Below are 19,483 nucleotides of genomic sequence, written 5' to 3'. Positions count from 1 at the left end.
CCACTAATACATAAATAATACTTTATTACAACTAACAGGATTTCTTATTCTTAGGGCTAGATAGAGTCACGAAGCTAACTCGTCGAGGGGCTTTAGGGCTCTGTAGAGTTTTCACCGTTACAGGCTGTTTAATATCTGTTATTTTTGCTTGTTTCATAAAATCTACGTTTTTGGACGTTGGAGTACTTGGCTTAGATCCTTGACTGCTTTTAGGGGATTTCGTTTCTGCAGTTTTTTCGCTCGATTTACTTGCATTTTTTGGAGATTCGGGTAATTTCTTTTCTTCACTGTCAGTGATGATTTTCGGAGATTGGCTTTTGCCTTCCGTATCGTCATATACGAGTTTCATGTCTTCACTATCTTCTATAATAACTACATCATTAGATTTGCTCGGTTTGATGACGTCACTGCTAGAATTATCCGACCAAGACGGCATCGCAGTTTCAACTAATAAATCAACTTTGACTGGTGTTTTCTGTTGCTTCGTTTCGACTTTTTGCTTTTTAGGCGATTTCTCTGAAGGCGTTTTGAATTTGATGTACGAGTCTATTTTGGGAAGCTCCGATTTTGTTTTTGCTGGTTTTTCTTCTGGAGTTTCTTTCACTTCTGGTTGTGGTTCATCCACATCCATTGCTTCTGTAAAAAAGGTTTGTTTCATGAGTATGTAATTGTCGTATTTTATGGTATATCTGAATTGTTAATTTGGATAATGTTAATGTGTTATGTGTTGTTATTTATTTTCTTTGTGTTGTAATTATTTGGTTTTTAATTTGTTAAAAATCGATTCTTTTGAGAAGTTTCGAAATATATGATGGTTACTACTTAGTTATTAATTACTAGCGGTCCGTCCCGGCTTCACCCGTCGTACATATTTCGCAATAAAAGGTATGTTCTTTCTCAGGGTCTAAACTCTAAAGATTGTCTGTGCCAAATTTCATCAAAATCGGTTGAGAGGTTTATGCGTGAAAACCATACATACATACATAATTACAAACCTTTCCTCTTTATAATATTATAGTATAGATATTTTTTAACAGTTTTGTATGGCTCGACGTCCACAATGACCGAATGCGAATTCTGTCACACAGATTTTTTTTCTAAGCGAGACACGTCACATAATTTTATAGATATTGTAAATTATTTTTCTAAATATAAATGTTACCTGTAGCCGGTACATCCACAGCAGGTGGCATGACTGTGCCCAGCTCATTCTCAGCGAAGGTAATGAGTGAACAGAACCCATCTGTGCTTGAAGCGACCAGTACACGGCCATCACTCGACCAGCTTAGATCTGTGAGCCTGTAACAATATTTTTTATCATAACTTTTTTTAACATAAAGAGATGAAAACTTTTCAAGGATGTAAGTTTCAGTAATTATTGTGTTAGCCTTGTTTGAGTTTGTTGCATTTTTTGGTATCTTATTATCGCGCTTTTATTAGCTTCACCTGTTTAACTGTACTTCGATTTTGTCGCACTTTAAACGGACAGATTTAATTTAAAGTTTGTAAACTTATCAAAAATTTCACCTTATGTTTGCATGTTTCTTACTTTTATTAAACTAGCGTAGTGCATATTAGTTTTTTTTTTTTTTGGGTATTTTTGGGAGGATAATAAATTATTATTTATTAGTCTTTTCATAGTTTTAAGTAGTTATTATAAATTAAAATTATATAAGTAAATGTTTTTTGTTGTTCTTGTAATTATTTTTATTTTAATTACATTGGAATTACTTGTTAGTGTCATAAATAAAATAAAAAAATTATATGAATAGTCACTATTCTTACCTGGTATAATGCACATTAGATATAAGCGCAATTGGTGTGGTTTGCTGCGTGTCATACAGCAGTACATTCCGCTTGGTGGCCACGGCCAGCACGAGGCGGGGCCGCGGGAACGGGGGCGAAGGCCCGTTGTCTCGCAGCTTGTATTGGAGTGGAGACCAGCGGACTACTAGTGCTGGCTCCATGCAGGGCAGGATGCATAGCGGACTGAAATTTGTGTTTATTTATTTAAACAAAACAAAACAAAACTCAAACATTCATTTATTCAATTAGACTACTATTTAGGAGCACTTTCGAATCGTCATTACATAGGTAAGTATTTTTAACATTTACCACCGATTCGGAAAGCAGTATCTATGGAGAAGAATCGGCAAGAAACTCCATTTAGGTCTTTAATAAGAAATTAATACAAGTTAAGAATTATAATATTGACTGTATAAGTATAGAAAAACCTTATAACTAAATTGAAGAAAAAAACTGTACAATATATTGGTTAACAGAAAACTTATTCCTTTTGAAAGGTGAATGAAAGTAATTAATAAATATTAGAATTATCATGTGTTAGATTTTTTCCTGATCTATGTATCCAGAAATGCTTTAAATTCTAAAAATATATTTTTAATAAAATTATGTGCATATTACACATTGAGTACTGAATAAAAATTATTAACTGAACCGAAACAGACATTTCTTATTATTTCTTATAATATTGACACAAGTTTTTTGTTAAATGAAATTTTTAAGGATTTATTTACTTACATAATTTATTTACATACTTACACTTTAAGGGAGTATCTGGAATAGATGTATACAGCATTTATTGGCTTTGTGTCCACTTTGCCTTGTTCAGGTTCTATTTTACCTCCAGGAACTGAAACATAATTTGATTATGCATAACCATAAAAACTAGATTGTAAGAGCATAAACTAACTTATTTAAATTAAATTTTCCTATCACAAATCAATAAGTTTGTAATTCAATGAAAACAACTTTATATTATGGGTACAAAATTATGAACTTCTAGATTACAGTTAAATATTTATTTTTTACTCATTAAATTTTACTTAAAATATTAAATTCACTCTTGTGAATTCAAAAGAAATATTAATCTTACCTGCTATAAACATGCCATCAGGACTAAAGTGCAGTCTCCGATAATAAGTCTGCAGAGTGTCATCATGGTACAATCTCACTTTGACTCCATGGAGCGGATGGTCAGCGGGAAATGGGAGGATTGCCTTGCTGCTTCGGGAATTCACTTTCTTTGTTGTTATGTCTATTGTGCGGAACACTCTGGAATGTTCAAAATGTATAGGATTTAATTTAAAAATATAGGTATATGGTATATCAAATTGTTATGAATTTTTTTTTTCTTTTATGACATTGATGTAAATTATAAGCACTATAATCATTTATAGTAGAGCCATTTTAATAGGCAACATTTGACAGTTCAACAAAATTCAACAACGTAACCTAGTAACGACGACATAGAATAACATAATATTTCGTTTTGTTAGAACTGCACACAGAACAGTAAGAACATAATAGAAGTGCTATAATGTCATCATTAGTATGAAAACCAGTGTCGCCAAACCCACACATTTAAACCGATAGTTATACAGTACACTACAAGTAAACTATGCCTTTGATTGGACAGCTTAATTTGAGTAAAAACTGACTTAGGTTATAAATTCAGCATTTCAATATGTACCCTAACGAACCAAGTTACGGTTTATTTTAATATACATCCCTAGGTATATTAGCTGTTTTGTTTCTCTTTGCTCAGAAATTCCAAATTCGAAAACATTCAGCTATTCCACAACAGATGGCGTTGGTTTTCAATACATATAACTTTGAACCTCTACACATAAAGATAAGGTTGAAATTTGTGTCACTCTAAATTAATGACATTAACTTGACATTAACCTGATGCTATGCTCTAAGGGATGTCAGCCTTGTTATCGATAATTCACAAATAAATATATTTTTGTGCATTTTTTTTTCTTTCTATTATATGAGTATAGGATAATGTGTCACATTTTGGAGTATGTTTATTACTACTAAGTACGTCTTTTCATATTATTATATTTAAATAAAAAACGGAATAGAATAGTATAAATCTATATTTACAAAACAAACAGAAAATATGCATTATTTTAAATCTTGGAACTGCCGTAGGTTTGATGTATCGGTGGCCTTTGTTAGACTGCTTATTGCTGTTCGGCATCCAGTTAACTCGTCACGTTGCATTTATTACCCATTTCTTTTTTAAATTAGGCTCTTTCGAAAATCTATAAATAAATAGGACAAATGAAAGCTAAGGAAAAATAGAATAAAATTTAATATTTGAAATGTTTGTCTTTTCTAAAGTATCGATACTGTCGATATGCGCCACATGCATCACTAATCCGACATTCGTTTGTTTATTTCAATAATATTCCAGAAAGTCTTGTTTGCTGTTCAATCTATATTAGTACTTATTTCTTATGGATTAAGGTTCATTTTGACTTAATATTTTTATAAATTTTTGACAAATTACGACAAGCGAAGTTGTAACATAAAATATATTTAAAATAAATTAAAATAAGACTTACCGATGGTATGAAATGCCTCGATTGCTGATATTATTTCGTCTGCTATCATTTTTCCACTCTAATACCGAACAACACGCTCTAAATAATGAATAAATATGGAAATAAGGTTTGACAGTTGGCAACCGACTCGAATATTTTTCTGCGCACAACTGAGAGCGAGTTAGGTGATCTTACCTTACTAGTGACACGTGGGCCACGCCCACATCGCACTTCTATTTTGTTCTTACTGTTCTGTGGAACTGCACATTTGCTTAACTTTTTTCAATAACGATTACATATTTTTAATAATAATGACCGATACAAGTAATTTTAAGATTTCATTTTACTGATAAACCATCCTAAACATAATAAACAATTTCTGAATTGAAGAACTGACGTCGCTACAATTTTGTGTCAATAAACCTTTTTTCTTTTTAAATACTAGAGACGTTACTCTAAAAATCGAAATCTGACATCTAGAATTGAATGCATTGATTACTTGTGAATAAAAATCATCATAAATTAATAAATTCGATTGACAAATGTTTCAAATCCGTATCGATTAATACACTTTAATCGATGTTTTTAAGCAGGTTACCTCTCTTCGAAGATAAAATTGATAGATGTCAAATGTTGCCTATTAAATTGGCTCGACTATAATCTAAACATTCTTAGGTTCAGTATCTATCACTTTTTCCTTGCATTTTTAACCCAAAATGAATAAATAAGGTCATAATATATGGACTATAAAACAACTAGAAAAACAATACAAACCTATCTGTACAAGCAGATGCTATAATCTGTCCCTTAGGGTCCCAAGCGACCCCCTGCACAAAGCCTTTATGGTCCGTCACCAGGCTGGTGTATCGAGCTCGACCCACGTCCCACACCAGCAGCTTGTTGTCCACTGAGCCAGACACGAGGTGCAGGGAATCGCTGCTCCAGCTCAGGTCCAGGACATCTTCCATGTGACCGCGGAGTGTCTGTAAAGTTTAATAAGTATGGTTAAGAAACATCGCTTGATAAGTATATGTGAAAAATTACAATTCAGATTTCAGACACTTAGAGCTAGCGCGCACGAGCAACTTTGTCTCTGCAACTATTTTGTCTCCGCAACTATTTTGTCTTTCCAGCCATGGGCTAGTATGAAAGTGCACGCACGTAGCGACGCAACTCCCCATACAAATGATGGGATACAGATGATGGGATGGGCTGGCTCTAAAAAAAAATCTCCATTGAAATGTATTGAGCCATTCCTTTTTCTCTGTTTGTCTGATGTCACACAAATAATTAGCAAATCTATTTTTTTATTGAAAAACAAAGCTATGAAAATACCAACTGAAACAAACAAATACAACATGGAGTCTCTGCAACATGAAAGTATAAAAAGCAACATGCAACATGAAACATATAATATAAATTTTTATATACACACCTTATGTATAACCCATGTTTCCTTATCCTGCTCTTCACCCTCCACAGCTGGGGCTGGGTCCTCATTCTTCTGCTTCCACACAAAAACAATAGCTTCATCATCACCAGATGCTAATAACTGGCCATTGGGAGACCATCTCACAACATTTACTGCTTTGTGGTGCTTGGTTAGATCTGCTGCTACTTCTAAATTGACTGTTCCTGCTTCTGATATTGATACATACCATATCTGAAATAATCGTCGTACAAAAATGCGTAATAAGTTACAGGATAAATATCCAAAGAAAAAAATACGCAGAGGCCGAGCAATTAGCAGTACATTATTATTAGACGATCTAATTGAATAACACTTACCACGACATGAGAATCCGTACCACCAGTAGCAAGCCGTAAGGGATCTTTTAAATCTGATCGTGGTTGAAAATCTACACTTAACACAGGGTCCCTATTGTGCCATGATATTTCTGGTATTGCAAACTTCATTTTAAATTATATGTTTGATACAAATTAATTATATTTTAATCTTGCACTAAAGTTTTTGTTTTCAAGTTTCAACTCAAGCTCAATTGGCGCCAATATTGATAGACAGTTGACAAACACAGACTACAGAGCAAGGTTTTTTTTTTATGACACAAAACACTGCAAACGTAGACAGACTGCAAAACACAGATTGTGCATATGTATAATATTGCATCCATACCACACACACCTACAAAAAATTATTAATACGTAATCTGTGGTTTAGATGAATGACTACAAAAATCATAGGTAAATAGATTATTTAAGAGTTTCTTCTCAAATTATGTGCATTTATTAGTGCAGATTTATAATCACATTATTTCCATTTGTGGTTTAAAAATACACAAGATTTATCTTGTATAAATTAATGACACCGTCCAAAACACTCTATATTCATCAAAAATAAAATGGAAATGTCAATGTCAAGTAATGTCAATTGTAGTTTGTCAATTCCACAGTCTCTCTTTCATTTTGACGTTTGGTCGGCAGAGATAGGAAAACGGCAAAATGGTGTGTTTTTAATATTTAAATCCAAAGAAATCAAATTAATTTACTAGCACAAATGTGATTTATGCGGTGAAATACGTGGGTTGTGTGATAGTTATGTCTAATTGTTCCATATTTCATACCGGGGTTTTGTTTATTCCAGGTTAACGTACCAAAACAGCGCAGAACCTACTGCAAAAAATGCAAGTGCCACAAAGTTCACAAAGTGTCTCAGTACAAAAAGTCTAAGGAAAGGCACGCTGCCCAAGGTAGAAGACGTTATGACCGCAAACAACAGGGTTATGGTGGTCAGTCCAAACCTATCTTCAAAAAGAAGGTAAAGTCTAACCTCAAATTATCTTCACTAAACTGTCTACTGACTACTTCAGTAGTACTACAATCTTTTATAAAACATTTGTTTCTCACACGCAAGATAAATAAATATAATATTTGGGTCTTTCATAATTTTATGCTAAATTGTTTTGCTTAATTTTATGAAGTTGTCTCAAGTTGTTGTTGCTCTAACATTCGTACTGTACATTTATGCTGTTTTAGTTTACAATCATTTATTAAGCATAGATGTTTCAAAACAACACAGTCGAAATTATTACACTAAACAATGCTAGTATTTTCTATTTTCATACATACAATAAAGGTCTAAACATTTTAGTAATGTAAAATAGAACTTCTTATTATCATTATTAAACACTATAGTTTCATGAGTAGCTTATAAAGAAATTCTATTGTATGTAGATGGGTTAAAAACACTTAACAAAATAAATCTTCTAATAATTCAGTTGTGTAAGTTATATTTGTATATTTGTTCTCAATAAGTTTTTTTTATTTCCAGGCGAAAACCACAAAGAAAATTGTGCTTCGTCTTGAGTGTGCCGACTGCAAGGTGAGGTCCCAGGTGGCTCTCAAGAGATGCAAACACTTCGAGCTCGGCGGTGACAAGAAGAGGAAGGGACAGATGATCCAGTTCTAGGCTGGCTAATAAATAAGTGCTAAAAATTCTAGTGTTTTATTGAAATACATTAACTGTACCAAAATTAGGGAGGGCCCAAGTAATAACCATTTGAGCATCTCTTAGAAATATTTACAGATTACATGTTAATACGACAAATTCATAAGATGGTTTTTATAAAAAAAAAATGATAAATAATTTACTAGATTTTGTTTTTGAAAATGAGAAACTTCTAGTAACTGCAATCTCCTAAAATGAAATAGTTAATTTCAAATGAAATCCACATTTACAATTTTATTTAAATATATCTATCATTAGTTGATAATAATATATTTTTACATAATGTGTCTTATCCTTTCGTCTGTGGCAATTTTCCAAAGCGCGTCGTCAAAAATAACGCATCTGTGTCGCCTGCTCCTGGAGATCGATTATACCCTCTGAGACGCCAACAACAGATATCTGATATCGGAGGTAAGTAAAATGTATGATCTGTGTTCTGGTGGTACCTGTCTTTCACATTGTAAGGTCTGATATCGGAGCCGACACCGATATGCCAGCGGTACTATCGGACGATAATGTTTGATGTTAAGTGTTCACAAGCGATTATTCCGTAACTATTGCAGATATCAAAAAACTTTAAACTGATATCGAAAGTACTTAACCTAATGAGTAAAATGGCCATAATAAATTTTTAAAAATAAAACGAGAAATTATCATTGGAAATATCCAAAAATGTTACATTAAACGCTCCCATACATTCGATTTCCCATACATTTTGTATTCATAGCAGATTTTCGAAATGACGTCCTCATTGTGCAACACAACGAGGAGCTCTACCTATTTAAAGATTCTAAATGAACTTCCCTTCTTTGCGAAATAATTAAAGCAGAAAACCAAAAAGAGAAAGCTAAAATTTTTCATATTAAATGTACGTGGGATATTTACTTAGGATATTTAGGGTAATTGCGCCTGTTCGCGTCCACTTAGTTGGAAAGTTTGAAGGAGAAAATAATAGTTTGGAAAATCCAAAAGTGCACGCCTCATAATCTCATCCTTTACAATAAAATTGATTATTTATAAAGAGTACACTATAAATATAAAAAAGAAATAAAATAAAACAGTTGGAAAAGTAAAGAAAGCGGTACCGTAATAATTGAGCTATTTTTCTTGTGGCCCCACCTAGATGTGAAACTGCGCAGGTTTAAGGGACTGACTACCAACTTATTTTTTTAAACCTTGGCTTATAGTATAAAGAATCGAGTTTATAATGGTGAATTTTGAGTACACTATAAATATATATATAAAAAAAATAAAGAATATATATCTAGATATACTAAAATTATGGAGAACAGTCGATATTTTTTTTTTTTGTTTATTTAATAACAATTAAACCACATCGAATCAGACCCTCAAAAATGAAAGGGTTCTATTCCTGAGCATACTCAAGCGTAAGAGAAAAATATAAAAAAAGAAATAAAATAAAACAGTTGGAAAAGTAAAGAAAGCGGTACCGTAATAATTGAGCTATTTTTCTTGTGGCCCCACCTAGATGTGAAACTGCGCAGGTTTAAGGGACTGACTACCAACTTATTTTTTTAAACCTTGGCTAATAGTATAAAGAATCGAGTTTATTATGGTGAATTTTGAGTACACTATAAATATAAAAAAAAATAAAGAATATATATAGATATACTAAAATTATGGAGAACAGTCGATATTTTTTTTTTGTTTATTTAATAACAATTAAACCACATCGAATCAGACCCTGAAAAATGAAAGGGTTCTATTCCTGAGCATACTCAAGCGTAAGAGAAAAAAAAAGACTCGATTAGTTAAGTATTTCGGTCGCTATCGTGTTAACAAGAAAATCCTCCGCACATACAGACACACGGACGTCCAAGACAGAACTTTTTTAAACTGTTTTTTAACTAGTTTAAATAACAAAAATGACATCAAAAATATCATGAATGTTAAAAATAGTATTTTTTCTTAATATGTGTGTGTATGTACTATCTTACAAGTGCAATGTATGATACATAAAGACATTTTAAGTTTGAAAAATCAGATGTTTTGCGCGAAGTGACAGTAGTACCCACCTCAACGCTTCGCTTATGAGGCGTGCAAAAATGTTCCAGAGCAAATTTCAACGCAAAATTTATGTAACGTGTTCATTACATAGTCTATTTTAAGATTTCCTTTCAATTGTGTTGGAAATATCATGTGGTTTTTTATTTATCTAGACAAATAGCAGAATTAGGCATTTTACCCAGTTCGCGTCCAAAAATTCCAGTTTGCGTCTACCCGTGGACCAGTTCGTGTCCACCAGCTTAAGGTTTAAGAGTTTGTTGAGTGATATTTAATCAGATAAATGCAAATAAAAATTAGATTTTAATAAATTATTTATTTACGAATATAGTTATTTAATAAGAACCGGCCAAATGCGAGTGGGACTCGCACACCGAGGGTTCCGTATTAACCTGTTGTTTTTTTATATGTTTTAACTGTAAATGATTATTTTTTCAATGTTTCCCTTATTTGTGCCATAAGACGTTGCTTCGTACCAAACTTCAAATGTCTGTGTTCACGTAAAGTACCCTGTAGGTTTTGATTCCCTTGCGAACTTAGATCAATAAGTTATTGATCTAAGCTTGCGAACGTCGAAATTTGTGAAAATTTGCAGCATTTGCGGCTGTATCTGATTGCTTTGGCTTATAAGTTTGATTTTTTCACTGCTTCAACGGACCGTAGACTTGAGTATTCAATATAAATTTCAGCTATATACCTCCACGCGTTACTAAGAAAAAGGGTATTGACAGAAAGACAGACCGGCAGACCGGCAGATACCTATACAGAATACCGGCAGATACCTATACAGAATACCGGCAGACAGACGGATATCAAAGTGATCCTACAAGGATTTCGGTTTTTCCTTTTGAGGTTCGGAACCCTAAAATCAATATTATTATTATATCATTCACTGTAAGGAAACTGGAAAAACTTAGTTATATACTTAGATTATATTCGTCCATGGTTATATTTATCTTCTCATCATTAATAGAACTAAAAATTTACAAAAAAACAAAGTTACGTTATGTAAATAAATAATAATCATTTCTATTAAGATTACCTAGCTTACCTATTTTAGTTTCTAATGAATTAAATTTATTTTTTGTTTATATCATTTTCTTAACCACAGACTTATTGAATCTCATTCTCAAAGATACTAGTCTCATTCTTAGAATACCTACCCATTTTAAAATGAAAAAATAGCATAAAAATTTGCTAATTTGAATGAAAATTTAAATTATCAACTTGTAGTCAAAAATTTACAATCTATTTTAAATTGCATATTTTAACAAACAATTCATTGCTACGTAATGAAAAACAATGTGGACGCAATATGTTCTATTGTTATGCACTATAGGTATGGTTTGCGCCCACCGTGGACGCAAAATGGAAGTTGTACAAATTCGGTGTAGTAATTCGCGTCCACCTTATTTTAGCTATTAATTGCAAAGCATAGCTTTTTACTAAAAGCTATCGATAGTATCGATACACAAAAATAGGAGCCCCGCTCCGTCGCCTAGCAGCCGTCTTCTTCTGGACTTACTAGATTCTTATTTCTTAGAAGTCGTGCAGCATAGTCGGGAACGAAGACGTAAGCATCCTGCATCCTCGATACAAAAAATATACGATCGGTACGCAACATTACATACACAAATACAATAATAGATTTAAAAACAGCAGAACAATAATATAAACGCGAGCAATGGAAAGACGGCGCGCTTACTCCGAAAGTTATAGAAGATTAGTCCACAGAGCAAGTGATGATTAGTCCGCATGAAGATATTATTTTTATTATTGCACGACGATGCGAAGCATCAGAGAGTGCTTTACGATCGAAAAATTTTTTTCGCCTCATTTTTGCAGCTATTCTTATTATTATAGCCTTGTTAGTTGTTAGTTCACGGAATCAAGATATTTTGCATACTATTGTCGAGATAATAATGGAGATTAATCCCATACTTTTTAAAAATTGATTTACTTCAATAGAATTGGAAAAAAACACCGAAATAGGTCAAAAAATTTTCCTGTCCGTCATGTGTGAAACCTGAAAACACTATAACTTGTGAAAAAATTCAATGCATTTGAGTTAATTTTTTTTTTTAAATATTCTAATCGACGATTGTAGGTCACTGAATGCGAATGATTAATTAATTCAGCGTCGTTTAATTGCAATTAATAAAAAACGAAAACTACAAGACTGTATATCTATATATATATATATATTTTTTTATATTTCATATTTAAATGAGCATTATGAGTCGTGCACTTTTGGATTTTCCAAATTATTTTATTATACTCTTAGCACTGACCTCTTTAACTATAGAGGTTAGTGACCTAAGAGCAATAGAGTTAGTGACTCTCTAAAGGCATGCGTACTGGAACTTTTATTTAATTGGTTAATTCTTATGACGTTTGCTTATACCTGCGCGGAAGTGACAAACTATCTTTGTCCTTTTTGTTTATATCATTTTATTATAGCCATCTCTCTTAAACGGTCTGTCAATGTAAATTAAGTAAAATGAAAGTTGAAACTTGTATTTGTGTGTGACTGCCGCTGCATGTGGAGCATTTGTTTTGGGTATATTTTGAGTACTTATAAAACGTATCTATACATAAAATATCATTGGTTTTTGGGTATATTTTGAGTATATAACTTATCTATACATAAAGTTACCGTGCAGTCACGATTTCGCCTGCATCTATTTGTATTTTCTTTGGCGCGCATCGACGAGCAGTTCATTGGGTTTTTATTATTGTGTTGTGAATTGTTGTGGAGTCAAAAATATTGGAAGACGGTATTACATCATGAATCGGTAAGTAATGAACAGTTTTTAATTCATAGATTGTGTATTGAAGACACTGAACCGCCATTTTTATAGGATTTGTTCGGATGATCGATTTGTATGGATAAGACATCAGTGGATTTCAATTTTAATATTCTTGGTCAGTTTTTTTATTTGTGTTTTTAAGACTCCAAAACAATTATCAGTGACCATTTTTTATTGGCTTACGTTTACTTCAACTTGTAACAGTACATGTGTTATTGCATTTTAAGCTATTGCATAGCTTCTTTCGCAGTGCTGCTTACTGCTTTTTTAACACTTGAATGTTTTATGAGATTTTATGCGCTCAGCGCTTTATAAGTAATACTAGACGTCCTCACACACGAGTACCGCACCGCGGTAGGGGTGTGCGTGTGCGATTCCTATTTTTATTTTTCTCTGTTAAGAAAATTAAATATTGTTATTATCATTGACTCGTTAAATTTATTATCATTGAATTTTAGACTTGTGATCCGCGACATTGGTGAGTTGCCGGAAGACCAAGGTCTTGAGACTGCCATGCATCCAAAAAGGATGCGCATGTGGCCGTAAGTAGTTCTACTTTAGTATCTTGTAGATATTATTATGGTTGTAATACTAAATCAGCAAGTGTTAACTTTTGGTTTAAAATGTTCATCTAGATCAAATCGTAGACAATCACCAACACCATCGGTGAAACCACTACCACCATCACCATCGGTTGTACCACCATCACCGTTGCTATGTTCGGTGCCTTCGCCGACAATGTAAGTAGCTTACAACTTTCTTATTTATCTCTAAAAATATCGATACTACCACACTGCTTTTATTCTAGCTTTGTTAAATGCGAGGAATTGGAGTCGGATCAAAGCACGCTACCACCCGACTCTCCGATACAGCATATGCAGCAATTACCACCTCCTCGCCTACGGAACCTGCGAGATGAAATGTCTTACCTAATCAATTACGGTAAGAACCCGCTAATATGTTTGGTTTAGGGCCGTAGCCAAATTACTGGTTTTTACCTGGTTTTTAACCATTTGTTACAGGAAGCGAAGAAGACTCCGACGAGAGCGACGACGACGAAGAGACAGTCGTGTTTCGTGGTATACCAAGGATGCTTCAGAGCACCATGGAGACACCCTTGGACCAGGATGAGGATTCTGCCGAAGAGTCACCCACTGATGACCCACTGATGCCTATCGCTGACCCAGTGTCTATCGCTGACCCAGTGCCTGCTGTACCTCTAACGGCGACGGAACAGCCTTGGCGCTGGTATGATTTTGATTGGAAAGAGTTTCCGGATTCTCCAATGCCCCCTGCATTGAGACGGGAAACGTTTTCCCAAAGTAATGTTGGTCCGACAAATTCTCATAACGACCCGTATGACATTTTTATTGATATATGGGATCTTCAAATTATGGAGCACATTGCCTTGGAGACGAATAAATATGCTCAGCAGGTGGCAGACCAGATGATTAATAACAACCTCATGTGTCCCAGAAGCCGTATCTCCCGGTGGAAGGACACCGATCCCAATGAGTTATACTCATATTTTGGGATCATTTTGGCTATGGGGATTGTTATTAAGACCCGCATAGATGAGTACTGGTCTTCCACCCCTGACATATTTTATACTCCCGGTTTTAGCGCACACATGTCTATCGATCGTTTTTTATTATTAAGCAAATGTCTGCATTTTAACGATAACAACGACATGTGTGCGGTAGAACTGGACAACTCCGAGGCCAAACTATATAAAATACGGCCAATACTGTCACATTTGAACAAAAAATTCCAAGAACTTTATACACCAGCTCAAAATATTGCACTAGACGAGAGTCTTTTAATGTGGAAAGGTTGGCTCGAAATGAGCCAACTTATTCCCAATAAAGCTGCACGTAGAGGGGTGAAAACTTATGAGATTTGTGAATCTCAAACCGGCTACCTATGGCGGTTTGAGGTTCACGCTCATAAAAAAGCCCCTCTACAACATACAGAAGATCCATTGGAGGCCTTCACACCATCCATTGTATTGCGACTGATCCAAGGCCTAGAAAACAAAGGATACACATTGTGGATGGACAACTTTTACCACTCCCCAAGCCTCGCTCGACGTCTTAAATCCTTGGGGTTTGACTGTGTCGGAACCCTGCGAACCGATCGTAAGTACGTTCCGCAGACCCTACACAGTCTCACCAAGCAAATTATGCGCCCAGGTCAAATTGCTGGTCTCACCGCAGGGGACGTCGATGTCATGGTATGGAGAGATTCTAATAGGGTGGCTATGATCTCTACATACCATGGCAACGGCCAGCGCTCAATTGGTGGCTCCACCAAACCCATCCTGATATTGGATTACAATATCATGATGGGTGGGGTGGACAAAAAAGATCAATTATTGTCCATGTACCCAGTCGAGCGGAAACGGACCAGGGTGTGGTACAAAAAATTTTTCAGAAGATTGCTAAACGTGTCCGTTTTAAATTCGTATATTATATATCATCATCACTCTTCTTCTTTAAGTCATCGTAATTTCCGAATCTCTCTGATAAAATCACTTCTTTCAAAGCATTCCTCTCCTTCACCACTTCCGCCTGCACCAACACGGAACATGCGCGTCGATGTTACTCACCGATTGGCTGAGTTCCCGATGGGGAACCACCAACGCAAGCGGCGAGCGTGCACGGTGTGCAAGAAACAGGTGCGTACGTTCTGTGTTGGTTGCAGTAAAACTGTATGTATGGACCCCTGTTTCCTTTCTATTCATTCAAAGTTACATAATTTATGTTAAATTAGCTTTTGCCCGCGACCCACACCCTGGTTTTTACACGCCCTAGATTTATTTGTATAAATAAGTCCATCCACAATTGTATCTTTTGTTGCGGGTAAGGTATTCTTACGAAAAGTTGTCACGATACTTTTTCTAACATTTACGACCCTTTTTAAACCTTCGTAATATTTATATTAATAAAGTTGTCGTGATGAAAATTCTTGACAAGAAAGTTGTACATTTTTTAGAAACATGATTCCATGATATTTTCTCGATAGAAAAAAAAAATTCAAAGTTTCACTGTTATTTTTTTTAAATCTTTGGTATCTTCAAAATAACAAACGTAAAGCTACGACTTTTTGGATATTAACTATAAAATATACAACCCATACGTGTACCGAGTTAGAATTTTGAAATATGCGATGGTTTTGAAATAAACAAGAAATACTTGAAATTAGCGCGCGACCAGCCAATCTAGCGTGAGCCACCCTGTACGTTCCTACCTCGATCGCTGCAGTAGCCACAAGTGTACGTATATATCTGTCAACTGTGCCACTAGCCACTAGCCAGTCCCACTTTGGCCGTCACACGGGGAACTTGTGTCGCTTGTCGACGAGTCGCGCAATCGTAACAAAAAGGGTGACAACACGATAAGACAAAATGGGTAATAAAGAAAATAAAAAGAAGAAACATAAAGGTTGGAGGAAGAAGAATGCTTACAATTGGAACAAATTAAAACTTAAAAAAATTAAATTTTATTACAATTCCTTCACTATTTCATCGAAAGGCAAAGTAAAAAAAAAAAAAAAAGAAAGAAAGGAACTTCGTTCCATCCGGGTGTCCCTTGATATCTCTTTTTTTTTATTATGTTTTTGTATAAGTTTTTGTTATTTTTTTTAAAAAGACTCTCGTCTGCAATGTTTTGATTTAATTTTGTCTTTAGGCTTTCGACATGGTCTAACGATTTTTAACAACCAGGACCAACGGCTTAACGTGCCCTTCGTAGCATGGTAGCGCTCGATTGAAATGCCACTTTGCGACCACCCATCCAAGGACTGACCGCGCCCGAAGTTGCTTAACTTGAGTGATCGATCAGTTACGACTTACGATCGACAAGCCAAGCTGAGCTACGAACTTCATTTATTTTCATATTATTGGTTCAAATGTGACAGTCTTGGTCGTATCCATACTATGTTAGTCATGTACTTTTTCCCCGTCTGTTGAGCGATCTCTTTAGATTAGAGATTGATTTTGTGGTTAAATTGTTTAATTTAGTAGACGATTTTAGAATAAATGACAAAGGCTTCATGTCTTTTATTGTGCTGATCGATTTGTAATTATCATTAAATTGTAGAATATTGATTTTTATTTCAAATAAATGCAACAGAATTCATCCTGTTATTCTAAGTTTAAGAGGATCTTTTTTGCGCTTATTTTAAAGTGTTTTTTTTATTGTTTTGCAAACTAATTTATAACTAAGATATTTTTATATATTAGCTTGTTTCATAAAGATTCGAACGATATTAGTTATACAAAGTAGCTCCCTACAAAATTTTAGAAATATCGTCATTTTAATAACTCGCGCGGGACCACCAAGAATGGCCTCCACAGATGCGCGAACCATGCAAAATGGCCGCCACAGTTGAGAGGTTATAGTTCATTCTATTCTTACTATAAATTCAAACAATATATTTGCAATGGAAACTGCTTTATTCATTTCTTTAATATATAATTAACAAGTAATATATTATATTCTATTTTATGTGGCATAATATTCTACACAAATATGATAAATACCTATATCAACTTATATTCAGTTCCATGCAACATCTGAAATCTGCATAACAAAATCCCAAAAACCATTCTTATTCTTTTTTACAAACGCAAAAGTATACATTTTTACCACATATTTAGCTTTTTTATAAATTAAATAATGCAATGAAGCTTTCACAAGGATACCTCATAAATTTCTAATGATTTTATCTGCAAAATATTTGTCATTTCAATATTAGAATAATAGACGAGGCTGCACAAGATAACAGTTTCATAATTTACTTTATATAGTATTACAGTAAATAGATTAAAACTAACAATATTCTAAGAATAAAAACAAACGTACATCCATACTAATATTATAAACGCGAAAGTAACTCTGTCCGTCTGTTACTCAATCACGCCTAAACTACTGAACCAATTTTCATGAAATTTGGTATGGAGATATTTTGATACCCGAGAAAGTACATGCGCTACTTTTTATCCCGGAAAAATGACACAATCCCGTAAATTCCACAGGAACGGGAACTATACATGTTTTTCTCTGACTGCGCAGGCAAAGCCGCGGGTTAAACCTAGTTTTCTATATAACATAGTGGAAACATTGCACAAAATTAAAGCTTTATAGAATTCTATAACAGTAATTTCAATTACTTTGCCAATATTTTATCCAATACATTGGGATCTAATCCTTCCAAAGTAAGTTTCAACTTCACAGCTTGTAACGGTACACCAACTTGGACCATTTTGACAAATCTCAAATATTCTGGATTCACTGGTGTCTCAATCTTTTCTTCTACAACAGGTTCAGGTTCAGGTGGCATAACTTCTGTATTAGAATCTGTTTTATCTTCTGTAGGTGTAGATTCTACTTTCTTTGGTATTTCTACATTATTCACTTCTGGAATGGATGAAAGCTGCAACAGAAAAAGGGTAAAAACTAAACAAAAATTATGTATATCAATAAAATGCAAACAAACACAATATAACATTGCTTTGTTGAATATTTGTGTCTGTATGTATGTTAGTAAGTAAGTAATGTTATTTTCTCTTTCCTTTCTTGTCTTATTTAAAAAAGTAATGTTAGTTATCTATACTAATATTATAAAGCTGAATAGTTTGTTTGTTTGTTTGAACGCGCTAATCTCGGGAACTACTGGTCCGATTTGAAAAATTCTTTGGTGTTAGATAGCCCATTTATCGAGGAAGGCTATGGGCTATCATCATGCTACAACCAACGGGAGAGGAGTCACGGGGGTGAAACTGCGCGGAGCAGCTAGTTATTTACATAAAATATGATTACTTTAGTTTCCAATAAAATCATTGTTGCATCAATTTTCTCTAACTTATCTTCAAATTGCATCAACTTCTCTTCACATTGCTTAGAAAAATTGTTAAGAAATTGAACAGTTGTCACGACAAAATGATTTACAAAAGCGAGGGTTCGTTTTTGTTGTAATGCTGCTATCTGGAATCAAATAGTTTAATTATTGTGGGTCAGTAGTAAAAAAACATGTTTAGACTATGGGTTTAAAAAATAAGGTATCTCGTCTCCGGGTAAGCATGTATACCCCATAACGGGAAAAAGATAAACTTATTTCTAAATATTAGGTTTATAAATCAAGCGACAATATTATATACATACTTTAAATTTATGAATACTTACACTATTATAGTCCAAATTAGCAATTTCTTGATTAATTAGTTTATCCTGCATCTTCAAAAATTCGATTTGAATCTGTTTAATGTATATGTTGTCTACTTTCTCGATGAAATTTAAGATTTTTAGATAAAACACAGAACACTAGTACTCCTAGCTGGTGAAAAATTTACAATTTTTCAATTTTCATCAACAAACACAAAATACAAATAACAATTCAAATTATTTTTGACAATGACTGATGACATTCAACGAAATGTACAGAGGAAATGTATTACGTACCTACACTTGACCTACACGCGGAACTTTATACATACGTATTTCTAATTCTATTATTGCTATTACAAAAAAAAAAGCCAAAAAAAATCGAATTTTTATATTTTAAAAACGTAAAACAAAAGATAAACTGTATTGACTATTGAATAATTTAAAGCAGGTACTATAAGTATATAGGTATTATACATACGCCTAGGTACGCTATCCATACCTACCTACTGTACAATCACAGAAGTCAGAACAATAAAAACCTTATAAAAACAAGCAAACTTTGTTTTTACTTTTCTGTGTGTACATTGTCCTTTCATTGTCATTCAGTTTCCATATGTTTTTTGTTGTCTACGTAGGTACCTAGCATATTCCGCAATCTGT

At 33.9% G+C, this 19,483-nt stretch overlaps 4 protein-coding genes across 4 annotated transcripts; 2 read left to right on the top strand and 2 right to left on the bottom strand.

Moving 5' to 3' along the window:
• Positions 1-7: 7 nt before the first annotated feature.
• LOC123693558 (chromatin assembly factor 1 subunit B) lies at positions 8-6,387 on the bottom strand. The gene is made up of 8 exons (XM_045638720.1): positions 6,144-6,387; positions 5,791-6,018; positions 5,130-5,338; positions 2,897-3,075; positions 2,563-2,653; positions 1,786-1,989; positions 1,163-1,299; positions 8-636 (listed from the first exon to the last, which is right to left on the bottom strand). Exons 1-8 carry the CDS (start codon positions 6,270-6,272, stop codon positions 32-34), a joined length of 1,782 nt encoding a protein of 593 aa, XP_045494676.1. The 5' UTR covers positions 6,273-6,387; the 3' UTR covers positions 8-31.
• Positions 3,313-16,184, top strand: LOC123693560 (piggyBac transposable element-derived protein 4-like). Its single transcript, XM_045638721.1, has 6 exons — positions 3,313-3,325; positions 12,455-12,641; positions 13,115-13,198; positions 13,292-13,396; positions 13,465-13,598; positions 13,679-16,184. The coding sequence occupies exons 2-6, from the start codon at positions 12,634-12,636 to the stop codon at positions 15,421-15,423; spliced, it is 2,076 nt and encodes a 691-aa protein (XP_045494677.1). The 5' UTR covers positions 3,313-3,325; positions 12,455-12,633; the 3' UTR covers positions 15,424-16,184.
• LOC123693561 (60S ribosomal protein L44) lies at positions 6,735-7,808 on the top strand. Its single transcript, XM_045638722.1, has 3 exons — positions 6,735-6,818; positions 6,958-7,131; positions 7,645-7,808. The coding sequence occupies exons 1-3, from the start codon at positions 6,816-6,818 to the stop codon at positions 7,780-7,782; spliced, it is 315 nt and encodes a 104-aa protein (XP_045494678.1). The 5' UTR covers positions 6,735-6,815; the 3' UTR covers positions 7,783-7,808.
• A 915-nt stretch (positions 16,185-17,099) lies between the features above and the next one.
• LOC123693557 (WASH complex subunit 3) lies at positions 17,100-19,098 on the bottom strand. The gene is made up of 3 exons (XM_045638719.1): positions 18,842-19,098; positions 18,479-18,643; positions 17,100-18,092 (listed from the first exon to the last, which is right to left on the bottom strand). The coding sequence occupies exons 1-3, from the start codon at positions 18,890-18,892 to the stop codon at positions 17,826-17,828; spliced, it is 483 nt and encodes a 160-aa protein (XP_045494675.1). The 5' UTR covers positions 18,893-19,098; the 3' UTR covers positions 17,100-17,825.
• Between the last annotated feature and the right edge of the window lie 385 nt (positions 19,099-19,483).

The sequence above is a fragment of the Colias croceus genome, chromosome 8 (assembly GCF_905220415.1).
Source record: "Colias croceus chromosome 8, ilColCroc2.1".
NCBI classification, from domain to species: Eukaryota; Metazoa; Arthropoda; class Insecta; order Lepidoptera; family Pieridae; genus Colias; species Colias croceus.
This window is presented reverse-complemented; position numbering and strand designations above follow the sequence as displayed.

Excerpts from the sequence above, each read along its gene's own strand:
- LOC123693558 (XM_045638720.1), bottom strand. The coding sequence starts at position 6,272 with ATGAAGTTTGCAATACCAGAAATATCATGGCACAATAGGGACCCTGTG. Across the intron at positions 5,339-5,790 it reads AAACATGGGTTATACATAAG|ACACTCCGCGGTCACATGGA; the intron begins GTGTGTATATAA and ends TAAACTTTACAG. Across the intron at positions 637-1,162 it reads TGTGGATGTACCGGCTACAG|AAGCAATGGATGTGGATGAA; the intron begins GTAACATTTATA and ends CCTTTTTTACAG.
- LOC123693561 (XM_045638722.1), top strand. Across the intron at positions 7,132-7,644 it reads AACCTATCTTCAAAAAGAAG|GCGAAAACCACAAAGAAAAT; the intron begins GTAAAGTCTAAC and ends TTTTATTTCCAG.
- LOC123693560 (XM_045638721.1), top strand. Across the intron at positions 13,397-13,464 it reads TCGGTGCCTTCGCCGACAAT|CTTTGTTAAATGCGAGGAAT; the intron begins GTAAGTAGCTTA and ends CTTTTATTCTAG. Across the intron at positions 13,599-13,678 it reads GTCTTACCTAATCAATTACG|GAAGCGAAGAAGACTCCGAC; the intron begins GTAAGAACCCGC and ends CATTTGTTACAG.
- LOC123693557 (XM_045638719.1), bottom strand. The coding sequence starts at position 18,892 with ATGCAGGATAAACTAATTAATCAAGAAATTGCTAATTTGGACTATAAT. Across the intron at positions 18,644-18,841 it reads CTAATTTGGACTATAATAGT|ATAGCAGCATTACAACAAAA; the intron begins GTAAGTATTCAT and ends ATTTGATTCCAG. Across the intron at positions 18,093-18,478 it reads TGATTTTATTGGAAACTAAA|CTTTCATCCATTCCAGAAGT; the intron begins GTAATCATATTT and ends TTTCTGTTGCAG.